Below are 26,280 nucleotides of genomic sequence, written 5' to 3'. Positions count from 1 at the left end.
CTGAATAGCTTTAGTTTAAGATATGCTCTTTTGTTTGCATCTCATAAGTTTTAAGATTTTTCATTTAATTTGAAGCCTATCCTTGAATTAAAATTATAAAATGTAACCATTAGAGCCTTTCTTTTTCCTGAATACTGGTACTGGACTTAAATTGGGAAATTTATCTAAAATTTTATATCACCATTATACAATTCTATGGTTTATCTTCAGATAATTGTAAAATTCTAGATTTCTCAAAATGAAAGGTAGTTCTTGCCATAGTTAGGTCCTGCTCTAAGCTGGCAGAATGTTACTGTTAAAAGTATTGCTCCTCTAATGAAAATGTTCTAAAATTGATCATGAGGATGTATGTAAAACCATGTGATGATACAGTGAGTCACTGGATGGTTTTTATGGTGTGTGAATATATCTCAATAAAATTGCAAAAAAAACAATATATTACTCCTAAAAATTGATTCACCGGGTACAGCACAGCAAATAGATTTCAGGACATAAAATCCAGAAAAAAGTGACTTGAAAAGAACATGTTGCCCAAAACATGGATTGGGAGATTTTGAAATGTTGGTCCACAGGAGGAAAATTACAATCCAAAAACCTCTGATTTGGTAGTTTGAAACACATTTTGTAATCTCACGTTGTGATGAAGACTTATTTTGTCTCTGGGAAAATTTTCAGTGAATGACTTTCTTTTTCAGTATTTCCACATGTAACACCGAAAGGGATTAATGGCATAGACTTTAAAGGGGAAGCGATAACTTTTAAAGCAACTACTGCTGGAATCCTTGCTACACTTTCTCATTGTATTGAACTAATGGTAAAACGTGAGGACAGCTGGCAAAAGAGACTGGATAAGGTAAGAGTAGTTTTTCTTCCTTTCATATTTTATTTAAATTTTATGTATCAGTTGAACATTTAAACCAAGTTAACTTCTTAGGGAAGAATCCATTGGGCTAAAGGAAAGTTTGTGGGCTTATTAGGCTCATTTTCTTAATGAGATGTACCAGTTATTTATTCAGTTACTATAAAATGTGCTTCTTTAAAAGGAATTCAATAATTATACAAATTTTGTAATGATAATATTAATGCTTTGGAATGGAAGTGATGAACCATTTAACATTACCCAGCATTAGTCTGTGATACATGAAACAGGATTTAAGTTGTATGAACTAACTTAAACATCAATTTATAAATTTTAACATTTACTTATTACGGTCATAGCCATGTATCTTTTAAGAGGTCATGGTGATGTCACTTCACTTAACATATATTTTGTTGTTCTATTGAACTTTTGGTTTATGTTCACCTTTGTTTAAACTGCAGATGGATAAGAATATTATAATACGAATATTTAGTTTCCAGTGTGATGAATGTCTCACTGAACTTGTTTAGAAGGAAGACTTCTATTTATAATTCAACTTCAGTAAAATAATAAAATGTTAGAACTGAAACATAACTTAGAGATCTAGTTCTAGTCTAGCACTGTCATTTAAAGAAGGAACTTGAGTCCAAATGTACCTAGGTGTTAAGTGGCAGAATTAATTTTACTCTATTCTTATATTTTAGTTCTGGATACTAGGCCAGACGTCAGTGTGAATTTTATCGTTCATCAGTAAGTCACATTGCTTGTGATATTTGAAGGTCTTGTCGGTTTGAGCAGGACGCTAAGGAAAGCAGTGTATTCACTGATGCAGTGGCAGGATGGCCATAAGATTTGGATAGCACTGTGTGTTTAAAAAGGTCCAGTCCCCAAGTTTTAGAAGAAAAGAGAACTGTTCAGAAGTCTCAAGTGCAGTTGAGAGCAAGTCATGTTGGCTAGCTATATTCTGGAGTCAAAGTGTTGTCTTCAAAGATATCAACTCTGTATTCAGTGTGGATCAAATTGAATTATTAGATTCCCTGTATGCGCACCAAATAATGTATTGAGGGAACAGCCAACCTCTTAAAACTACTGACTAAAGATGCAAGAGAATCAAATGCAATAATGGCTTCTTCATCTTTACAGCAATCGCTCTGCTGAAAATGGAAGTGGGCTTTGTGTATGTGTGTGTTCTCTTTTTAAATGCAATTTTATTGAGATATATTTACACACCATACAATCCATCCAAAGTATACAATCAGTGGTTCAGAGTATCATCACATAGTTTTGCTTTCATCACCACAATCAATTTTAGAATATTTTCATTACCACAAAAACAAAAAAAAAGAGAGAGAAAAAAAAAAACCCAAACATCGCCTAGCGCTGATTCCCAGCATTGCTGTGGTATATATGTTACTGTTGATGAAAGAATATTAACATATTACTGTTAACTATAGTCCATAGTTTGCAATAGGTTATTTTTCTATTTTTCTATTATTAACTCCTTATAATAGAGCTCTACATTTGTTCTAGCTCATGGAAGAAATTTTTTTTATTTGTATTGTTAATCGCAGTCTTCATCCTCCAAAAGCTCTACTGAGTTACACAGTCCCATGTTTCCTTCTGGTGACATGTATGACTCTAAACTTCCCCTATCAACCACATTCACACTTCAGCATTGTTAATTATACTCATGATAATGTGCTGCCATCAGGAGGTGGATTTTGATTGCCCTCAGTGTTGTTGATCTTATCCTGTCCCTTTCTTTATTGGGTAGTAATAAGTAGAGCAAAAGATCGGTGAAAAAATGACTTTTGCTGTTTCTGCATGCACCACTCTTAAAGAAAGAATGTCACAAAAGATTGTCAATATTAATTGAAATCTGGAAATGCTATTGTATTTTTTTTTTTCATACAAAACAAATTGTACTTTCGATTGCTATTGTATTTTATATTCCTCTTACAAGTCTATCTGATGTCAAATCTTATTCACCTTTTTCACTACAATTTTTTCTCAAGTTTGAAATAACAGCAGGGTCTCAGTTACATTTTACATGGAATGGTTATTAAAAAGACTAGAATAATTCTTAAATAGAAAGTGTGTTCTATCAACAATATGTCTTTTATATAATTCATAAAATTGAGAAAGAACAATGATAACTTAATACGGTTTCACTGAAACTGTTCTGTTTCATTCAAGAAGTATTTGCTTGCTTGCTTTGTGCTAGGCCCTAAGCTAGGAAACAAAGATGAACAGGAAATAGTCCCTCAAGGAACTTAAAATGTAAAGAAAGCAATTTAAAAAGTAATAGGTGACATATTAACAGCTATTTAATAATAGAGTTGCAGATTTAAATTATACTTTGATGTAGATTTCTAGTGTCAGTTTCACTGTTCTTTTAGCTAAGTAATGGAAAATTAATATTCTGTAGTGATGATGATTTTGCTTGGTTACCTGGAATAATAATCTCTTCTATTATAGAAAGTAGTATACTCGTTAGCTAGCCGTGTCCAAGAAACCACATATTCAAAGATCAAACAATTTCAGTTTTTAGCAATGTTAGTGAGAATAACTCTGTTCATTGAGGATAACTTTGATTTAATAGACTCCCAGGCATTTCTTTCACTTGCTTTTTCACTTTCTCTGAAGTCTTTTTAATATTGCCACACTGTGTTTTTGTTGTGTTCATTTTTTTCATTAAGGTAAATGACATACATACAGTGAAGTGCACCAATCGTAATTATAGTACTTGATGATTTTTTCTACATATATGTTTACACCCCTGTAACCACCACTGAAATCAAGATACAGAACTTTTCTAGCTCCCCAGAGGTTCCTTCATGCCCCTTCCTAGTCCATACTAGATCACCACATCCAGAGGTGACCACAGTTTTAACTTGTATCACTATAGATTAGTTTTGCCTATTCTCAAGCATCATATAAATGGAATCATACAATATATAAATTTTGCTTTTTCCCCCTCAACACTGATTATAAGATTCATGCATTTTGTTACATTTAGTGATTGCTCATCCTTTGTTAGTGCTGTATAGCATTTCCTTGTATGATTATACCACCATTTATTTGTTTTCTTACACATGGATATTTAGGTTGATTTCATTTTTTGGCTATTATGAATAGAGCTGCTGTGAGCATTCCTGTGTATTTTTTTTTTTTTAATGGATTTATGCACTCATTTCTCTTGGGCTTACACTTAAGAGTACAATTTTTGGTTCATAGGTATATATTTAGTTTTAGTGGGTTTTGGCAAACAGTTTTCCAAAGTGCTTATACAAATTTATACTCTCAGCAGCAATAGATGAGAATTCCAGTTGCTCTACACCCTTGACAACACTTGGTATAGTCAGGGTTTGTTTTGTTTTGTTGTTACATTTTGCCTTTCTAGTGGTTCTGTAGTACCATTTTCTCTTGAGTACATAAAAATCAGTTAATGAAATCTTTGGATCTTATGAAATAACTAATTAGTTTGCACTAGTTTGAATTCAGATAAGTTATTTGGAAGTAGTTAGCTTTGTGTGAATTCAATATAGACTTTATTTACTTTTTTTTTTAGCTTATTTTCAATATACACTTTAATTTAACCATTAAGTATTTGATGTGAAGTAATAAAATCATTGAGTTTTTTTTATAACTTGCTGGCTTTACATATCTGATTTGACCCAGTGTAGCCTATTATTGTGGCAGTAAGTTTGAGATTGGTGCCAGGGCAAGCCTTTGTTATTCTAAGTGGAAAAATGGGTCTTTAAACCTCCCAGCACTGTAGGCCTTATCTTTAATAGAAGAGGGTTGACTGTAAGGAATGACCTCATCAGGAATGTTTCCTGTCAAATCAGCAGGTGGGGGAGGGGGAGATAAACCTCAAACCAAGCTGAATAACCAAATTTCAGCAAAGGTTTAAAGATGCCCTGGTAGCAGTTTAAAGAAAAACCTTCTGGCCCAGCGGAAGATGGCAGATTATGAGAGCCAGGGCAAAAAATCATCTCTGTGAAAAATACTTGATAAAAGACAGAAAGTGCTTCAGAATACCAGTTCCAGCAATGCACCGGCTGGTCAAGTTCTGCTAAATCCTTAGGGACCGTGTACTTGGTGAAACCGAGAGTCTGTGATCTGGAACGAGTGAGCGAGCCTACTGGGGAACCAGCAGCCATGCCACAGTTGGGAGAAATTGGGGGTTGGCATTTGGAGACAGATTAGTCTAAAAACCCAAAAACGGCAGCAAATCCGGCAGTGAGAGCCGCACAACCCAGTGCGGTGGAAAGTCCTTTCCGCAAAATGTGCAAACGCCATAGTAGCTGGTGTGGACAATAGCCTTTCACACACCCGCAGCTAATTGTCCCAGAGCTAGGAAGGTGGAGGTCTTTGAAAAGGGGAAAATTACCACGCCCTGTACAGCCATCTCTTCAGTCGGCTGGGAACGCCCCTGAGCAGCACAGTGGCCCAGAGCTTCCCTTGCAGACTGCGTTCACCTGTGCCGTTGTGCTGTCTTCCCCCCATAGAGGCCCTTGGAGGCAGGACTGCATGGAGGTCCCAGGGACCATACACCAATACCAGGGACTTGTGGGTCCATGGCAGAGACAGACTGTGGGGAGACTGAACCAAAAGCTTGGACTTGTACAACAGGTATAAGTCTCCAGGAACACCTGGGAGATTTGATTATTAAAGCCACCCTCCCTTCCTAACCACTCAGACACACACCCCACATTCCAGGTGGGAAGCACCAACTGCACACAGAAATTTGGTGCACCAATTGACCGCTCACAAGATTCAGACCCCAACTCACCACAAAGACAGAGTTGGGGAGAACTGGCTTGAGGGGGATAGGTGGCTTGCAGACGCCACCTGCTAACTTAGTCAGAGAAAGTGTACTCCACCAAGCTGTAGATCTGACAAATTAGAGATAATTGTTCAAAGAAGCCTACTTATCCTAAAAGAATGCTATCAAGATAAGCAAATGCCAAGAGGCCAAAAACAACAAAATTTTAAAGCATATGAAGAAACCAGAAGATATGGATAATCCAAACCCAAACAACCAAATCGAAAGATCAGAGGAGACACAGTCCTTGGAGCAATTAATCAAAGAACTAATTACAAACAGCCAGATCATGGCACAGGATATAAAGGACGTGAAAAAGACCCTAGAAGAGCATAAAGAAGAAATTGCAAGAGTAAATAAAAAAAATAGACCATCTTACAGAAATGAAAGAAACTGTTGATCAAATTAAAAAGATCCTGGATACTCACAATACTAGATTGGAGGAAGCTGAACAGCAAATGAGCAAGCTTGAAGAGGACAGAATGGAGAGTGAAAGAATAAAAGAAAGAATGGGGAAAAAATTGAAAAAAATCAAAATGAATCTCAGCAATATGATGGACAACATAAAATGCACAAGTATAAGAATCATTGGTGTTCCAGAAGGGGAAGAGAAGTGTAAAGGTCTAGGAAGAGTATTCAAAGAAATTGTTGGGGAAACTTTCCCAAACCTAAACAACATAAATACATAAATCGTAGATGCCCAACGAACTCCAAACAGAATAAATCTAAATAAACCCACTCCGAGACATATTCCGATCAGATTGTCAAATGCTGAAGAGAAGGAACAAGTTCTGAAAGCAGCAAGAGAGAAGCAGTTTACCAGTTACAAGGCAAACAGCATAAGACTAAGCAGTGACTACTCAGCAGCCACCATGGAGGCGAGAAGGCAGTGACATGATATATTTAAAATTCTGAAAGAGAAAAATTGCCAACCAAGAATTCTTTATCCAGCAAACCTCTCCTTCAAATTTGAAGGAGAGCTTAAGTTTTTCACAGACAAACAAATGCTGAGAGAATTTGCTAACAAGAGACCTGCCCTACATGAGATGCTAAAGGGAGCCCTGCTGACAGAGAAACAAAGAAAGGAGAGAGAGGTATGGAGAAAGATTGAGAACTAAAAAGATTCCATATGGATACATTAAAGGACATTAAAAGAGAGAGGGGAAAAATACATCTGACAAACATAAGCCAGAGGACAGGATGGCTGATTCAAGAAATGCCTTCACAGTACTAATATTGAATGTAAATGGATTAAACTCCCCCATCAAGAGATATAGATTGGCAGAATGGATTAAAAAGTATGAACCATCAATATGTTGCATACAAGAAACTCTTCTTAGACACAGGACACAAAGAGTTGAAAGTGAAAGGATGGAAAAAATTATTTCATGCAAGCTATACCCAAAAGAAAGCAGGAGTAGCAATATTAATCTCAGATAAAATAGACTTTAAATGCAAGGAGGTTGTGAAAATCAAAGAAAGCCACTACATACTAATATAAGGAACAATTCAACAAGAAGAAATAACAATCATAAATGTTTATGCACCCAATCAAGGTGCCCCAAAATACATGAGACAAATATTGGCAAAACTAAAGGATGCAGTAGATGCTTCCACAATAATTATGGGAGACTTTAACGCATCACTCTCTCCTATAGATAGATCAACCAGACAGAAGACCAGTTAAGGAAATTGACAACCTAAACAACCTGATAAATGAATTTGAATTAACAGACATATATAGAACATTACATCCCAAATCACCAGAATACACATTCTTCTCTAGTGTTCACAGAATTTTCTTCAGAATAGATCATATGCTGGACCATAAAACAAGCCTCAACAAATTTTAAAAAATTGAAATTTTTCAAAGCACATTCTCTGATCACAGTGGAATACAATTAAAAGTCAATAACCATCCAAGACTTAGAAAATTCAGAAATACCTGAAGGTTAAACAACACACTCCTAAACAATCACTGTGTTAAAGAAGAAATAGCAAGAGAAGTTGCTGAATGTAGAGAGATTATTGAAAATGAGAACACAACATATCAAAACCTATGGGATGCAGCAAAAGCAGTACTGAGGGGGAAATTTATAGCTCTAAATGCATACATTAAAAGAGAAGAAAGAGCTAAAATTGAATAATGGAGCAACTGAAGAAGTTAGAAAACGAACAGCAACCTAATCCTAAACCAAGTAGAAGAAAAGAAATAACAAAGATTAAAGCAGAAATGAATGACATAGAGGACAAAAAAACATAGAATAAATAACCCCAAAAGTTGGTTCTTCAAGAAGATCAACAAGATTGACAAGCCCCTGGCTAGACTCACAAAATCAAAAAGGGAGAAGACCCAAATAAACAAAATAATGAATGAGAGCGGTGACATTACTATGGATCCTGAAGAAATTTTAAAAAATTATAAGACGGTACCATGAACAACTGTATGCCAACAAACTAGATAATGTAGAGGAAATGGACAACTTCCTGACAACACATGAACAATCCAGACTGACCAGACAAGAAATAGAAGACCTCAACCAACCAATCACAAGCAAAGAGATCCAATCAGTTATCAAAAAGCTTCCCAGAAGTAAATGCCGTGGGCCAGATGTCTTCACAGGGGAATTCTGCCAAACTTTCCAAAAAGAACTGACACCAATCTTACTTAAACTCTTTCAAAACACTGAGGAAAATGGAACATTACCTAACACATTTTATGAAGCTAACGTCACTCTAATACCAAAACCAGGTAAAGATGCTACAAGAAAGGAAAACTACAGACGAATCTCCCTGATGAATATAGATGCAGAACTTCTCAACAAAATACTTGCAAATCAAATCCAAAGACACATTAAAAAAATCATACACCATGACCAGGTGGTGTTAATTCCAGGCATGCAAGGGTGGTTCAACATAAGAAAATCAATCAATGTATTATAACACGTTAACAAGTCAAAAAGGAAAAATCAAATGATCGTCTCAATAGATGCTGAAAAAGCATTTGACAAAATCCAACATCGCTTCTTGATAAAAACACTTCAGAAGGTAGGAATTGAAGGAAACTTCCTCAATATGATAAAAAGCATATATGAAAACCCCACAGCCAACATAGTACTCAACGGTGAGAGACTGAAAGCCTTCCCTCTAAGATCAGGAATGAGACAAGGATGCCACTGTCACCGCCATTATTTAGCATTGTGCTAGAAGTGCTAGCCAGAGCAATCCGGCAAGACAAAGAAATAAAAGGCATCCAAATTAGAAAGAAAGAAGTAAAACTGTCATTATTTGGGGATGATATGATCTTATATCTGAGAAATCAATGACACAGCTACTAGAGCTAATAAACGAATTTAGCAAAGTAGCGGTGTGCAAGATTGATGCACATGAGTCAGTAATGTTCCTATACACTAGAATTGACCAAACTGAAGAGACATGCAAGAAAGATACCATTTTCAATAGCAACTAAAAAAAATCAAGTCCCTAGGAATAAACTTAACCAAAAATGTAAAAGGCCTATGCAAAGAAAACTACATAACTCTACTAAAAGAAATAGAAAGATACCTTAAAAGATGGAAAAATGTTGCATATTCATGGATAGGAAGGCTAAGTGTCATTAAGATGTCAATTCTGCCTAAACTCATCTACAGATTCAGTGCAATCCCAATCAAAATTTCAACAACCTTCTTCGCAGACTTGGAAAAGCTAGTTATCAGATTAATCTGGAAGATGGTGGAGTGGTGAGGTGTGGGTTTTAGTTTTAGTTACTCCTTCAGGGCAGTAGAAAGTTGGGAACTGCATGGACTGGACACCACAGAACAATTTGACTTTGGGCATACTTCATACAACACTCATGAACATGTGAAACAGTCGAGATGAGTGAAATCTGTAAGTTCTCACGGCCAGGGGACCTGTGCCCCTCCCTGCCAGCCCAGTCCCATGGGAAGAGGGGCCATCGGTGCTGGGAACCAGGAGGGAAAACTATAGTTGCAGCTATGATTGAAAACTCAGACTGCTGATCAAAAACTCCAAACATAGACTGAGACCAGACACTGGAGAATCTGGGAGCAGTCAGCCTGGTGGAGAGGAGATAGGGCTAGCAAAAACAGCAAAAAAAAACAAACCAAAAATAAGAACAGAGACTTTTTGGAGTTCCAGTGAACATAAAACAGAGAAGGGCAGGGCTCAAGCAGAATCAGGCACATATACAAATCCGGAGGGCCAGGTCCCTTGTCTGAAGAGCCAGTTTTTCTGCTTTCTTGATTGTTCCTTAATGGTCCTAAGCTCTGTGTCTCATACCATTTCAATAGCCCATTAGATCTGCAAGGAGGGCCCTTCTTTTACTTTCTTTTTCCTTTTCTTTTTCTTTTTCTTTTTCTTTTTCTTTTTCTTTTCTTTCTTTTTTTTTTTTTTAATCTTTTTTTCTTTTTCTAAAATGATTACTCTAAGAAGCCCATTACAGAAAGCCTCAAAGACTTGCAAATTAATTTGGACCCAGGCAAGAGCAGAGCTAAGATAGCTCTGAGGGACAAAGCAGTAAGTCTAGTGGCTGAGAAAATTTGCTGAACGCCATAACTTCCCAAGGAAGAGGGGGCATTCCTTGACATCCATCTTCCTGGTGGGCCGGGAATGTTCCTGCCTGGCACCAGCACCACAGCCAAGAGCTGCCCCAAACAACCCAGTGTGATGGGTAGTGTTTCTAGCAACACGCGCACACGCCACAATATCTGGCATGGACAATAACCTTTCACGCACCTGCAGCTAATTGTCCCGGAGCTGGGAAGGCGGAGCTGTGTGAAAAGGGGGAAATTAACACGTCCCATTCAGCCATCCTTTCAGCAGGCTGGGAACATCCCTACACAGCCTTGCAGCCCAGAACTTCCGTTGGGGGATGGCGCTCACCTGTGATGTAGCACAGTCTTCCCTCAGCAGAGGACCTAGGAATGCACAGCTTAGAAGAGGGACCCACTCTCAAGTCCCAGGGACCATATGCCAATACCAAGGACTTGTGGGTCAGTGGCAAAGACAAACTGTGGTGAGACTGAACTGAAGGATAAGACTATTGCAACAGCTTTAAATCTCCAGGAACACCTGGGAGATTTGATTATTAGAGCCGCCCTCCCTCCCTAACTGCTCAGACACATGCCTCACATTCAGGGAGGGAGGGCATCACCAACTACACATGCAAACTTGGTGTACCAATTGGATCCCCGTAAGACTCAGACCCCCACTCACCACAAAGACAAAGTTGGAGAGAACTGACTTGAGGGGGATAGGTGGCTCGCGGACGCCACCTGTTGGTTAGTTAAAGAATGTGTACTCCACCAAGCTGTAGATCTGTCAAATTAGAGATAAATGTTTAAGTCAGTCTACATATCCTAAAAGAACCCTATCAAGTTAAGCAAATGCCAAGAGGCCAAAAACAACAGAAAATTATAAAGCATATGAAAAAACCAGACAATATTGATAACCTAAACCCAAACACCCAGATCAGAAGATCAGAGGAGACACAGTACTTGGAACAATTAATCGAAGAACTAAAGACAAACAATGGGAACATGGCACAGGATGTAAAGGACATGAAGACCCTAGAAGAGCATGAAGAAGAAATTGCAAGAGTAAATTTAAAAATAGGCGATCTTTTGGAAATAAAAGAAACTGTTGACCAAATTAAAAAGATTCTGGATACTCATAGTACAAGACTAAAGGAAGTTGAAATTTATCTGAAGGGAGAAGATGCCTCGAATGGCTAAAAACATTCTAAAACAGAAAAAACAGGAGGACTTACACACCCTGAATTTGAAGTTTATTGTAAAGCCACAGTCATCAAAACATCATGGTACTGGCACAAAGGTAGACATATTGATCAATGGAATTGAATTCAGAATTTGGAGATAAACCCCCAGATCTATGGTCGACTGATCTTTAATAAGGCCCCGATAACCACTGAGCTGGGACATAACAGTCTTTTCAACAAATGGTGCTTGGAGAGCTAGATATCTATATCCAAAAGATTGAAAGAGTATCCCTACCTCACACCCTACACAAAAATTAACTTAAAATGGATTAAAGACCTCGACATAAGAGATAGTATCATAAAACTCCTAGAAGATAATGTAGGGAAACATCTTCAGGACCTTGTATTAGGAGGTCACTTCCTAAACCTGATACCCAAAGCACAAGCAACAAAAGAAAAAATAGGTAAATGAGAACTCCTCAAACTTAAGAGCTTCTGTACTTCAAAGGAATTTGTCAAAAAGGTGAAGAGGCAGCCAACTCAATGGAAAAAATATTTGGAAACCATGTATCTGACAAAAGACTGATAGCTTGCGTAGATAAAGAAATCTGACAACTCAACAACAGTAGTACAGACAGCCCAATTATAAGAGGGGCAAAAGATATGAAAAGACAGTTCTCTGAAGAGGAAATACAAATGGCTAAAAAACACATGAAAAAATGTTCAGCGTCACTAGCTATTAGAGAGATGCAAATTAAGACGCAATGAGATATCATCTCACACCAATTAGAATGGCTGCCATTAAACAAACAGGTAACTACAAATGCTGGAGAGAATGTGGAGAAACTGGAACTCTTATCCATTGTTGGTGGGACTGTATAATGGTACAGCTACTCTGGAAGACAGTCTGGCAGTTCTTTAGAAAACTAGATACAGAGTTACCCTTCGATCCAGCAATTGTACTTCTTGGTATATACGCAGAAGATCTGAAAGCAGTGACACAGATATCTGCATGCAAATGTTCATTGCAACAATATTCACAATTGCCAAAAGATGGAAACAACCGAAATGTCCTTCAACAGATTGATGGTTAAGTAAAATGTGGTATATTCACATGATGGAATAATACACGGCAGTAAGAAGAAACAATGTCGTGAAACACGTGTGACAACATGGATGAACCTTGCAGACATAATACTGAGCAAAATAAGCCAGGTACAATAAGAGAAATACTGTATGTTACCACTAATGTGAACAATGAAAAATGTAGAATAAATGGTTTATAATGTAGAATGTAGGGGACCTAGTGATAGATAGCAATTAGTGAAGGTGGAATGATAAATAAGAACAGATAAGTTACTGTGGGTAAATTTAACGTTCTGTGAATGCTCAGGAATGGCTACGGTTTGTTAATTTCTGGTGGGTATGGTAGGAACAAGTTCACAGCAATGTAGTTATCTTAGGTTTTCTGTTTTTCTTATTCCTTTCCTGGGTTAAAGTCTGTATATTTTCTTGGGGTAGAATAGGAACATGTTGGAAGTAGTGTAGTTTTTCTAGGATATTTGTTTTTTCTTAAACCTTTGTTTTGATTTTGTTTGAAATGGTTTTTCATTGTCTGTTTTATTAATTTTTTGAGAAAGTTACTTTAAAAAAAGAAACAATGAAAAAAACATATGCAGAGCCCCCCCTGAGGAGCTGAGGGGAAATGCAGAGGTGTTGGGCTTCCTCACCTGGATGGATGCTGATGTTCTCACAAACATTGAGGACTGTGGCAGGTCGATGTGTTGAATGCTGTGTCATGGGACTTGCCTTTAAGAAGCTTGTAACTGCAAAGGAAAAGCTAGGCCTGCTTGTAACTGTGCCAAAGAGTCTTTCCCTGAATCCCTCTTTGTTGCTCAGACGAGGCCCTCTCTCTCTAACTAAGCCACCTTGGTAGGTGATCTCACTGCCCTTCCCCCTAGGGACCTAACTCCCAGGGGTGTAAATCTCCCTGGCAACGTAGGACCCAGCATCATAGGTTTGAGAACATCTTCTTGACCAAAAGGGGGACGTGAAATGAAACGAAATAAAGCTTCAGTGGCTGAAAGAATTCAAATGGAGTCGAGAGGTCACTCTGGGGGACATTCTTACGCACTATATAGGTAATACTTTTTAGGTTTTAATGTATTGGAATATGTAGAAGTAAATATCTGAAACTATCAAACCCCAACCCAGTGGCCTTGATTCTTGAAGATGATTATATGACAGTGTAGCTTACAAGGGGTGACAGTGTGATTTTGAAAACCTTGTGGATCGTACTCCCTTTATCCAGTGTATGGATGGATGACTAGAAAAATGGGGGCAAAAAACTAAAGGAAAAGTAGGGCAGGAGTGGGGGGAACAATATGGGTGTTCTTTTTTCACTATTTTTTTTAATTCTTATTATCACTTTTTCTGGTACAAGGAAAATGTACAAGGAAAAAAAGAGGGTTTAAATAGATATCTAAGGTCTTTTTCACCCCTAAAATAGTCTTAACCAGCTGTAGGCAAATACTAGAAATGTGTCTTTCCTAAAGTATCTTTTTAGCATTTATTGTTTCCACATATTAATTGAGTTAATTTCTTCCTGGTATCTTTTCCTTGCCCTTTTTTTTTTTTTTTTCCCCATAACAAAATAACTAATGCTCTTAACTGGGGGAAAAAACCTACAAGAATATATCATAAGCAATTTCTCTGGTGCTAATTTTGTTTTTTTAAGTGTACTTTAGAGACTTTTGCTGTTACTCAATACATTTAAGTACATAACCTACCTATAAAGTGATTTTACTGGTAATTTAAATGGTAGGTTATATATAATATATAGCACAGAGAAACGTGATTTCTTGGACAGAATCATAGTCTTATTTTTCATGGTAGTGGAATGTTATTTGGTCAGATTGTAAAATTTCAGTGAAAAGCAGAAAAAGTTCACCTAATTTATCACTTGCTGTTTTTCTTTTATTAATAGGAAATTGAGAAGAGAAGAAGAATAGAGGAAGCCTACAAAAATGCCATGACAGAACTTAAAAAAAAATCCCACTTTGGAGGACCGGATTATGAGGTATGAATTTTATTTTTTTGTCTTAGAAGGAGAAACACATATGCCATATCACAGCAGTGACTAATTTTTAAATAATACTTGTGTAATCTTTAAATATTTTAGATTTATATAAAATTTGTTCCTCAGTGTTTATTTTGATTAAATGTTTATTTCATGATATATAAATAATGCCAGAGAGTACTTTTACTGACTAAAGATTTTAGTTATGCTATACTTTAGGTTCTTATCCATAGCAGGAGCATAAACTGTCCCAGAATTGTCTTTAAGTTTCAAATCATCTAAAACCAACTTCTTTTCCCCTTTGTTTACTTGTTAAGCAATTAATAAAAGCTCCCTCTCCACCCTCCCACCCCTGTACATGCATATACATAAATTTTATAAACTGTTGTTCAATGTTTCTTTAGAGAAAAAAAAAAGTGTAAGAAATGTATCTGGTAATTGCATTAAACGTTGTTGACATTCCTGCAACTAAGTTTTTTAAAAATGGAGTGGCAGGGGTATGTATCATTGAGCTAGAAGTAGAATGATAAAGTAGTTATAGTTAGCTTATATTTAAGAAAATTTCTTGCCATTTTTATACTGGAAGGGAAAAAAAGAACTACTGTTGATGGAATATTTTTATGTAGAAATAGGTTTCCAACTGTGGAAATCCATAATGATGAGACTTGAAGTAATATTTTTAAATTACTAAGCTGTCAATTCCTTGTTTCTGAAATGTGTAAAATTTATATATATAATTATCTTATGGGAGGGGATTTAAGAAACTGGATTACTGAACTGTAAGCTATTACAATGATAATTTTTATTCTGAAGCTAAGCAGATTGTTTCCTTGTTTTAGGTTTATTTTTTGGTAGAACTATCAACATTTTAAATTATCTTAGTTTTTCATACTATAAGTAAAATATATGTTTATAACAGAAAGATTATAGAAAATTCAAAAATGCCCCCAAAAGCCCAGGTTTTTAACTAAAACAATGTATTCTACCAGTTTATCTCCTACTGGCCATATATATTTGCATGCATGTTCTTGTCTGCTTCTGTCAACACAAATTTTTCTCAGAGGGTGGGGTGAAGGGACCTTTTGCTAGGTATATGTGTTTACTGGCTTCAGAGCCAAAAAGTTGCTTTATTTATTGATGTGATTGAATCTGTTTTTTTCCTTGTATATGTTTACTGGCCTTTTTATTTCATCTTTAATGACTCACTTTCCCAGGCTCTTTGAATGTTTCTTACTAGGATATTGTTTTTGTTTCTGTTGATTTAGAAAATGTGTAGGATTTGCCTTTCATTCTTTCAATATTTTCTTCCTTTTGGTGATTATGCGTTCTGCCGGTTTGAATATTATTTTCCCCCAAATGCCATTATCTTTGATGTAATCTTGTATCGGCAGAGGTATCAGTGTTGATTAGATTGTAATTCTTTGGGTGCTTCCGTGGAGATGCACCCCACCTAACTGTGGATGATGACTTTGGTTGGATAATTTCCATGGAGGTGTTATCCCACCCATTCAGGGTGGGTCTAAATTAAATCACTGGAGCCATATAAATTAGCTGACAAACAGAAGGAACTCAGTGCAGCTGAGAGTGACATTTTGAACAGGAGCTAGAGCCAAGAGGGACACTTTGAAGAATGCACAGAAGTTGAGAGAGTAGCTGCAGATGAGAGATAGTTTGAAGACAGCCTTTGAAAGCAGACTTTTGCTTCAGAGAAGCTAAGAGAGGACAAATGTCCCAAGAGCAACTAAGAGTGACATTTTTGAGGAGTTGAAGCCTAGAGAGGAACGTCCTGGGAGAAAGCCGTTTTGAAAGCAGAACTCCAGAGCAGATGCTGGCCATGTGCCTTCCCAGCTAACAGAGGTTTTCCGGATGCCATTGGCCATCCTCCAGTGAAGGTACCCGATTGTTGATGCATCACCTTGAACAGTTTATGGCCTTAAGACTGTAACTGTGTAACCAAATAAACCCCCTTTTATAAAAGCCAATCCATTTCTGGTGTTTTAAAGCATTCTGACAGCATTAGCAAACTAGAACAGATTTTGGTACCAGAGAAGTTGGGTGCTTTTGCTGCTGAATTTGCAAATACCAAACATGTTGGAATGGCTTTTTAAATGGATAAGGGGAAGATTCTGGAAGAATTGTGAGGAGCTTGATAGAAAAGGCCTAAACTGCTTTGAAAAGAGTGTTTGTGAAAATATGGACTTGAAAGATACTTCTGACGGGGCCTGGAACAGAAATGATGAATGTGTTGCGAACTGGAAAAAAGGCGATTCTTCTTTTAAAGCGGCAGAGAATTTGGCAAACTTGAGTCCTGGTGTCAGATGGAACGAATAATTTGAAAGTGACAACCTGGAATACTTAGCTGAGGAGATCTCCAGACTACGTGTGGAGGATGTACCCTGGCTTCTCCTTGCAGCTTATAGTAAAATGTGAGCAGAGAGAGAGAAACTTAGAACTGAACTCTTGGGTTCAAAGAAACCAGAAGCTAATGGCTTGGAAAATTGCGGGCTTCCAGGGGGTGGAATCCCAGAAGCTACAGCCCAACGTGAGGATGTAACCAAACATGGAACTCAGCTGCCACTTCAGTACAAGCCAAGATTGGAAAAGGAGTTAAGCAGAAAGGATTTGTGGAAAGTCCTATTGTCTGATGGCTTTGACCCCTGTGTACTGCATGCAAAGCCAACAGAATTTTTGTGAGATGTTTATAGACAGAGCCATTGCCGGTCTGTATTGGAGGAGACAGACAAGGAACAAATTGAACGAAAAATTTCTTCAAAGACAGAGCCATGGAGGTTGAGGTCTGCAGTCAAGAGGTCTCGGGCTGGGAGAGCAGAGTAGCCCACACGCATAGAAAAGGTGAGTTTGCCCTGGAGGTCGAGGGTGGGCCTTCCTCCTTGATGCTCTGATGCTCTGGAAGAGTTTTGCCACCCCAGGACCCAAAGAGGGTGGAGCACATTCCCAGGGGAATGTGGAGAGCCTGACCGCCACCCCACTGTTCTGAAGGGGTTGATTGTGTGCCCCAGAGATGGAAGAGAATCCGGGTGCTGCCCCGATGTTTGAGGAGGGTGGGGCCGGAAAGGTGGTCTCCCCAATGTATGGATATGTTGGAGAACTCGCCCCAGCATTTGGAGAGGAAAGAGCTGCCGAAAAGGCCCTTAGGATGGGTTAGACTTCCTCTCTCTCAAGCCCCAAGGGTCGTTCTGTTAATGACTCTCAGACTTTGAAATCTAATGGAGTTTGCCCTGCAAGTTTTAGGAAGTGTTTTGGTCCCTTAAACCCTGCTTTCCTTACTGTTTCTCCTTATGGCAATGGGAATGTTTATCCTATGACTGTTCCTCCTTTGTATATAGGAAGCAGATAACTTGTTCTAAGTTTCACAGGTACAGAGCCTGAGGGGAATTTTGCTTTGGGACAGACCATGCATGTAGATGATTTTGATGGGATCTCATTGTTACTAAAATGATTTAAGTTTCTGTGATATTGTTGTGGGATGAATGTATTTTGTATATGGAAAGATAATGTCATTTTGGGGCGCAGGGAGTGGAATGTGCTGGTTTGAATGTATTATGTTCCCCCAAACGCCATTATCTTTGATGTAATCTTGTGTGGGCAGAGGTATCAGTGTTGATTAGATTGTAATTCTTTGAGTGTTTCTGTGGAGATGCACCCCACTCAGCTGTGGATGATGACTTTGGTTGGAAAATTTCCATGGAGGTGTTACCCCACCCATTCAGGGTGGGTCTAAATTAAATCACTGGAGCCATATAAATGAGCTGACAAACAGAAGGAACTCAGTGCAGCTGAGAGTGACATTTTGAACAGGAGCTAGAGCCAAAAGGGACACTGAAGAATGCACAGAAGATGAGAGAGTAGCTGCAGATGAGAGACAGTTTGAAGACGGCCTTTGAAAGCAGACTTTTGCTTCAGAGAAGCTAAGAGAGGACAAATGTCCCAAGAGCAACTAAGAGTGACATTTTTGAGAAGCTGAAGCCTAGAGAGGAACATCCTGGGAGAAAGCCGTTTTGAAAGCAGAACTCCAGAGCAGATGCTGGCCATGTGCCTTCCCAGCTAACAGAGGTTTTCCAGATGCCATTGGCCATCCTCCAGTGAAGGTACCCGATTGTTGATGCATCACCTTGAACAGTTTATGGCCTTAAGACTGTAACTGTGTAACCAAATAAACCCCCTTTTATAAAAGCCGATCCATTTCTAGTGTTTTGCATCCTGGCAGCATTAGCAAACTAGAACATGCGTTTTGCCGTATAGAAGTTTTAAGCCTTCATGTAATTAATCCCTCAGTCTTTTTATAAGTGATCTCCACATGTAGTATCATGCTTGAAAGTCATTTTCTACCTCAAGTATTTACTTATATTTTCTGGTTTTAAATGTTTTTTAATGATCTCTTCTAAATATATTAATACATGGGGATATTTTAAATTCTGGGTATAACGTAGGGATCTATATTCCAGTGCCACTTGTTGAATAAACCATCCTTTATGTACCAATTTAAAATACACCTTCCTTAATGAAGGAAATGGTAAAGGATCCTTTTATTTTTTTTTTAATTGAATCCCTGTGGTATCATGTTAAATATATAATTCTTAAGAAAAATAGGGCCTGTTTTTACACTTTCCCTTCTTCCTTTTAAAGTTTTGAACCATTGATCTTATGTTGGTAGAGTATTTGCATGGATTTTTAAACACTAATTAAAAATATGATTTCATTTTGGTTCTTATCAAACATTTATGATCTAATTATTACAAAATTTCAAAGTTTCTGTAATCTGTAACATCAAGAATTACTTTATAATCTTGAATAAATTCCGTAAGATTCATAGATATTTATTATATGCTTACTGTATAATGCCAGGCACTGTGCTAGGCCCTTGGAAGATATAGCAAGAAACAAGGCAGACAAGCATCCTACCTCAGTGTGTAATGGAGAACGTATTACATTTTAACAAACAGTTACAATAATGTATGTTATAAAGGACTTCTAACCCAGGGAGGGGGGTTGAGTCTGGGGTAGCTTCCTAAAAGAAATAATGTCTTAGCTGAAACCTTAAGAATGAGTAAGAATTCAACATATGAATAGCCTAGAAAATATGTTTGCCCTAGGGACTGAGAAAGAAAATATTTAGAGACCAGAGACAAAAGAGAGCCTTTTTAATCATGAGAACTGAAAGTACTTCTCTGGAGGGGTGGGAGGAGGGAGTGGTAAGAGACTGGCTAGAAAAGCCAAGGAGAACCAGTTCAGAACCAGAGGCAGTGGGTTTTAATTAAGCAGTCAAATAAAGTTTTCAGATTTACAGATGAGAATAATCACTCTTGCTTTCAGGGGGCTTGAAAACTTTTTCAGTAATACAGGTGAGAGTTAAAGATGACCTAAATTAGGGTTGAAGCAGTGGGAATAGGGAGAAGCTGACAAATTAGTTATTTGCAAAGGTGAATTGAAGGATGTGGTAACTGGTTGAGAGAGAAAGGGAAGTATCCAAGATTATGCCCAGGTTTGTACTTTAGGCAGATTGGTGTGGAGTTTGTTAAACAGTAGGTTTTGAGGACAGGTAGAAATTATAAGTTCAGTTTTAGACAGGTTGTGTATGAGGTGAGCTATTCAAATGGGAAGTCTTACATATTATTAGATGTACTATTAGATCTAACAGGTAGGAGAGAGATGGACTGGCTATGAATTTGGGAGTCATCACGTGACGACTTAAGTTTTCAAAATGAATAAGAATGCTGAGGGGCGAGCAGAAGTGTGGAACCAGGAGAAACATGGTATTTAAGGGCTAGACAGAGGAGGAGGAAGAGTGCTTAGAGAGGGAGGAGGGAAATTAGGAACCCAAGGGAAGAGAATTCTTCAAGAAAAGTCATTAACATAAGAAATGCTGCTTAGAAGATAAGATAAAGACTGTTGAGTATCCAATAGATTTAGCAATAAGTAGCTCCTTTCCTTGTTAAGCAGGCTGAGATAAAAATATTTTTAAGTAATTTATAAAGGAAATTTTATTCTAATTACATTAATTCTTCTCCCTCAGAGTTGTCATCAAAGGAAAAAAAATACCTGTCTTACTTACCTTTGGCAAAGTGGAAAATTTTAATGCTGTGTTACACTTCTAAAGCTCTGTATTGATTGCCTAAGGACCAGAGATGCATATGCACTAAAATACTGTAGACTGAATGAAGATTACTAATTAAAATCATTAGAAACTATGAATTTGGACTAGGTTTTGGATATTTTCTTATATCATAGGTATCAAAGTTATACTGCTGTGGTATTTGAGTGTCTTTGAAATGTTTTGACTTTATAAAGGGAGTCCTGCAGAAGGGAGGCCTCTGGAGTTCCTTTTCATGACCCTGGTGACCTGGCTAGTTGTTAGAAGGTGAATTCACTGAGATGTGCACTGTTCTGTATGTTGTATTTTATAAAAAGTTGTGGGGATTTTTGTGTTTTTAAGGAAGTTGTTGGAGATTCTCAGTAACTCTCAAAGATTTGGAACAACTGCCTTAAAGCAAAGGTTCTCATATGCCTGTGCCACTCCTCTCTGAACTCCTTTCTGTACTTCTCATTGACTAGAGATCTTCTGCATCTTTGTCATTATCTTAATCTCCAACTAGATAGTAGTTTCTTTAAAGTGGAATTCAGCAAACTTTTTCTCTAAAGAGCCAGATAGTAAATATTTTAGGTTTTGTGAGCCATAAGTATTTTAAGCTTTGCAGACCTTATGGTCCCTGTCACAACTACTCAACTCTGCCACTGTTGTGTGAAAGCAGCCATAGACAATATGTAAATGAATGAGCATGATTGTGTTCCAGTAAAACTTATTATTTATGGACATTTAAATTTGAATGTCTTATAATTCCCAGATGTCAGAAAATGTTATTCTTTTGGGGTTTTTTCCCCCATCATTTGAAAATGAGATTTTAGCTTATAGGCCATACAAAAGCAGGTGACCAACTAGATTTGACCTGTGGGCCATAGTTTGCCAATCCCTGCTCTGAGCTGTCACCCAAACACAATATTGATCAGTATACAGGAAGTATGAGTACTGAGTGAGTTAATTAATTGATTGTAACATTCATATATATTTTGCAGAGAGCATGTGTTACTCATCTTTGTGATAATATTGTCAAGGATATGTACCAATTGGTTTATACATGTGTGCTCACGAAATGTTTGAGTCAGTTTTCAGCTTTACCCTGGAGTTAATGTCAGGGTTATCATTGTTTTCTATTTTCTTAAATCAACTGTATTTTTGTGTGTGTGTGTGCATGTTTTTATAGGAAGGCCCAAATAGCCTGATTAATGAAGAAGAGTTCTTTGATGCTGTTGAAGCTGCTCTTGACAGACAAGATAAAATAGAAGAACAGGTATATTTATTATTTAAATTCTAAGGTAAAATTCATTTTAACTAAATAGCCATTTCATATATGTTATTTCCTATAAGTAGAATTTGAAAATTATGAACCTAATTAGAATGTTAACTGTATTCACAGTCATAAATGTAGAAGAGTTTTTGTCACTTCTCTCATTTATCAACTTCTAAGCAATAGAAAGAAGACCAATAATTGTTTAAAAGAAGGATGCATAATTAATGTGAAATTAAAGTATTCTGCTTATTCCACTTGAAGTATCCAACTTTGTCATTCTGTTAATATCATGCATATTTTTAGTCTAAGACCATCTCTCTCTGAATTTCTGTTCACCAAGGAGCATATGAATTATTCACCAAGTATATGAATTCAAAAGGAAGAAGACTAAGAATTTAAGATTATTTTTCCCATCCACTCCCCACACCCCTACAAAATTATACACACAGAGTTTTTAAAATTAATATTCAGTAATGAATAAAAGGATATGAAACAAAATGCCTATCCTAACTGATTCAGGTTGCTCCCAAGTAGTACCGTTTAGTTTCCATTATCTAATCCCTTTACTGCTATCACTAACTTCATCTGTAGTATCTTCCTCACTTCTGCTCTGTTTTAGTTGTTTTACCATTATCATTGACAAAGCAATTATACCAGCAACTTCTTTGAAAATTGAAGGGAAGCATTTTTTAAATCCTTTAATTTCAAAATTAATTTGATGCTTTGCCTTCTTTAATTCTACAATGTTGCAGTTGTAATATTTTACCACTAGATGGGACTTGAGGGTGAATTTTAGTTACTGTGGCCCCTGACTTTAACCTCTGTTACTTAGGGTGGAAACTTAGCCTTCCTTTTGAGCAAATATGAATAAAATGTGGCTATAAAGTATCTAGCAAATAAATCATAGGTGGATCAGTTTTATACTGCAAATTAACTGAATAGAAAAGTTGGCTTATTCATGCCCTGTCATCACTAAGAAAGTTGTGGCCCTTATACCCATTTACTGGTCTGTCTAGCCAAGGGCAAACTACCTACAGTAGTGACTGATTGCTTTTCATGTTTATTGTTCATAATTTTTGTTTAAATCAGTAAATCACATAAATCAGTTCATGTAGCATTACTTTGTAAAGCATGTTGCTCATTTTCTAGACCCAAAAGATGCTACACAGCACTCAATAAGGGTGGGAACTTTGAGTTACCAAATGAATTCTATTCTACTTTTGAAAGAGTAGTGAACTGCAGGATCAAGACATCTTGATCTTATTCTTAGTTTTGCCACTGACATATTATGTAACTGTGGACTTACCATTTAAATTCACTGTCCTTGATTTTCTTATTTTTGAAACAAAGGGTTAGACAAGATGATTTGCATTTCTTCTGGCTCTGAAATGCTACTCTACTGAATATCAGTACAGTAATTGAGTAGGAGCCTAAGAAAATAGATGAAAACTTCTGTTAGCTTTAGAAACTAAAATATTCCTGAAAATGTGAAATCTTTTAATTTCAATATATCCATGATACTCTGGTTGATGCTCTACAAAACAGGTCACTAAACTTGTTTTTGCAGACCATGATTTTTCTCCCCAAATATCCAGGCACATAGATATATTTATGACATTTAATACTCAAAGATAATTACAGAGTGATAAAGCTCTAAAGTAGTAATCTTCACTAATCCATGAGATCAGTTCTTTAGGTTCAGATTATTTCCCTCATTGTACACAATATATTGCACAGGACTCTGAACAGCACAGCCAGGACTTAGGAGTTCTCCAAAGGCACACATTATTGAGTTTACGTTATTTGCAAACATAGGGAAAGATAGTTGTAATAAATTGATGAGTGAGAAATGGTATGTTAGGAGTTGTGTTCAGAGTTGAATAGAAATTACTAGCTATCTTCTGTATAGTTAGAAGATGAACACTCATACATCACAGGACAATTTTTGGCACATTATATTTAGTAAATATTTGTTGAATGAGTCAGGTGGAACAAATTAGGCAGGCTGTGGAAGAGGAAGAGATTAATGGCAGTATAACAGGAATGAGAAGATGGAGTGAAGGCAGAATACCTGTATGGAGACGAGGTGAAGAGATGTACATGATATTTTCTTAGAAACATAGCTGAAGCAAATAGTGATATTGGTTCTAATGATACCTAGGCCTGTGGCCCAGCCTATGGGGTGCTGATGTGGTGGACTGATTTGAAGAGAGTTTTAGATAGGAGAAAATTACTTTGACAGCAGTGTTAGTGACTCATGGCAAATGATACTATCTGTTTGGTGTACTGGGGAGTCTAACTGGGGACAAAGTCAAACTCAGATAGTATCTTTAGAGTCAGAAAGAAGAGATTGGTTTGAGATATATGAAGTATCAGGATTTGGCAAGGCTTGTGTCTGTAAAGTAGATTCATAATTCAGATATTTGTAAGTACTGAAGTGTTCATTAATGAAATGTTCATAGTTCTGTTTTTAAGCTGCAATATATACTTCAGAGCCTTTCTATCTTAACATCATATGTTTTTTCAGTCACAGAGTGAAAAGGTCAGATTACATTGGCCTACATCCTTGCCATCTGGAGATGCCTTTTCTTCTGTGGGGTCACATAGATTTGTCCAAAAGGTAAGATAATGGCAGAGTTTACTGGAAGTATGTGTTTTATTTTTTTTCACTGTTGCTACAACTATCTTTTAGTATAAGTTTCTTCCCCTTTTCTTGAACCTAAGTATTGAGTGTTGTTTTTTTTTTTTTTTTGTATTATATGTTGTAGTCCATATATATCCTCCAAAACAGTTAGAAATCTTGACCATAATGTTCTTTCTTTTTTATTTAAGGAAATAAAGGGGAGTGGGTGGTTAGGGGGTGGCTAGTCCAAAATAGTTTACCAGAAGTGTAGCTAGTTAAATGAAATCTCCTTCTTTGGGGTTAAGTGGTATTATTCTGTGTTATTGGAAGCACTACATTGTTTTTAGAAAGATTTTGAAGCATAATACATAATAGGTGCATGAAGTCAGCACTTGCTGCTGTGCTTGTTTCATATGGTGCTTTGTTTTCTCTTTCTTTATCTTGTGTTTGGAAGTTGGTACTGAATGCTCTGTTGTGCCTTTGTTCTGATTACTTGGTTTTTTCTTTGTCTGTCTCTGGTAGCCCTATAGTCGCTCTTCCTCCATGTCTTCCATTGATCTAGTCAGTGCCTCTGACGATGTTCACAGATTCAGCTCCCAGGTACTGTATGACTGTATAGAGTGGACTTCAGTCTTTCTGTGCTATGTTTCAGCCTGCTTTCCCAGTTCCTAGAAATCTTTTGATTAGGCCACTTGTTTGGGTTTGAATTTGAAAAGTAACAGTAAGCATTGAAAAGGCCTTCCTTATCTACTAAATAGTTCCTCTACCAGGACTTGCATGTGCCCTAAACTTCGCACCCTCTGCTATGAATAGCTTGGAGTTTTGCCATTATAGGAGGTATTCCAGGAAGATTTTCAAGTTGAACTGAAGCAAGTAGAAAGTACCTTGTTTTTATGCATGTCATATTTGCTTCTTCAGACAGGATTCAGCAGGTTTGATAGATGTAATCTGTAGGGTATGTTTTAGCATAAAAGCAGGTTTCTAGTCTCATTTTTAGTCTAATTTAAAATATCTCCTAAGTTAGTATTCAACAGAATAAGTGTTCATCTCATAACCATTATAATACTAAGTTCCATTGAACAAGTTGTATTTTCCTTATGCAATTATTCTTGGATATTATAAATTAATATTCCTGTTCATATGCTAAGACTAGTGAAATTGGTTTATTTAACATCATTAAGAGTTTTAGAATTTAAGACTGGAAGATAGATACTTGCATTCTCTGCCTTCAAAATGAAATCAAATTACCCTTGGTGGTGGGCGGTACATGGGAACTTGTATTTCATGCATGATTGTTCTGTAAACCCACAATTTCTCTTAAAAAAAAAAAATAGAAAGCAGAGGTTCAGGGGAAAGAATCAAATTACCATTAAAGGAACATTTTTTTTTTAGTATCAGTATTTTTTTTTTTTTTTAATCTTCACATCTTTGTTATTCAACTTTGTATGTTTATGGTGACTGCATTTTATTTGATAGTGGTTAAGAACATGAACTCTCTAGTCAAAATGACTAAGTTTAAATTCCGTTTGGCTGTGTGATCTGGGCAAGTTTTCTCGCTTTTCTGTGTTTTGCCTTTGTGATCTGGCTAGAGCCAAGTACATAGTAAGTGTTCAATATGTGTGAGCTTTTATTAGCTATTATTATAAAGTAGTTTCTTTGAGCTAATCAAGGCTATCTACATCATTTTTTTCCTCAGGATGTTCCAATAAAAAAGTTTTAAAGTCATAGTTTAAAACTGCTTTCTAATGTTTTACATATGCAAATACAATTTACATTAGTTTTTT

At 36.9% G+C, this 26,280-nt stretch overlaps 1 protein-coding gene across 3 annotated transcripts in view; it reads left to right on the top strand.

Moving 5' to 3' along the window:
- CERT1 (ceramide transporter 1) overlaps positions 1-26,280 on the top strand; it is a 169,537-nt gene that overhangs the window by 116,338 nt on the left and 26,919 nt on the right. For 2 of the 3 annotated variants that reach the window (XM_037801976.1, XM_037801975.1), the window contains 5 exons: positions 696-853; positions 14,414-14,506; positions 21,787-21,873; positions 24,401-24,493; positions 25,019-25,096. In XM_037801976.1, the coding sequence (XP_037657904.1) occupies positions 696-853; positions 14,414-14,506; positions 21,787-21,873; positions 24,401-24,493; positions 25,019-25,096 (509 nt within the window). The remainder of the gene's footprint in view (positions 1-695; positions 854-14,413; positions 14,507-21,786; positions 21,874-24,400; positions 24,494-25,018; positions 25,097-26,280) is intronic. The other variant, XM_037801974.1, reaches the window with a different exon arrangement.

The sequence above is a fragment of the Choloepus didactylus genome, chromosome 13, assembly GCF_015220235.1.
Source record: "Choloepus didactylus isolate mChoDid1 chromosome 13, mChoDid1.pri, whole genome shotgun sequence".
NCBI lineage: Eukaryota > Metazoa > Chordata > Mammalia > Pilosa > Megalonychidae > Choloepus > Choloepus didactylus.
Note: the sequence above shows the minus strand (reverse complement) of the source record. Positions and strands in the feature narration are given on the sequence as shown.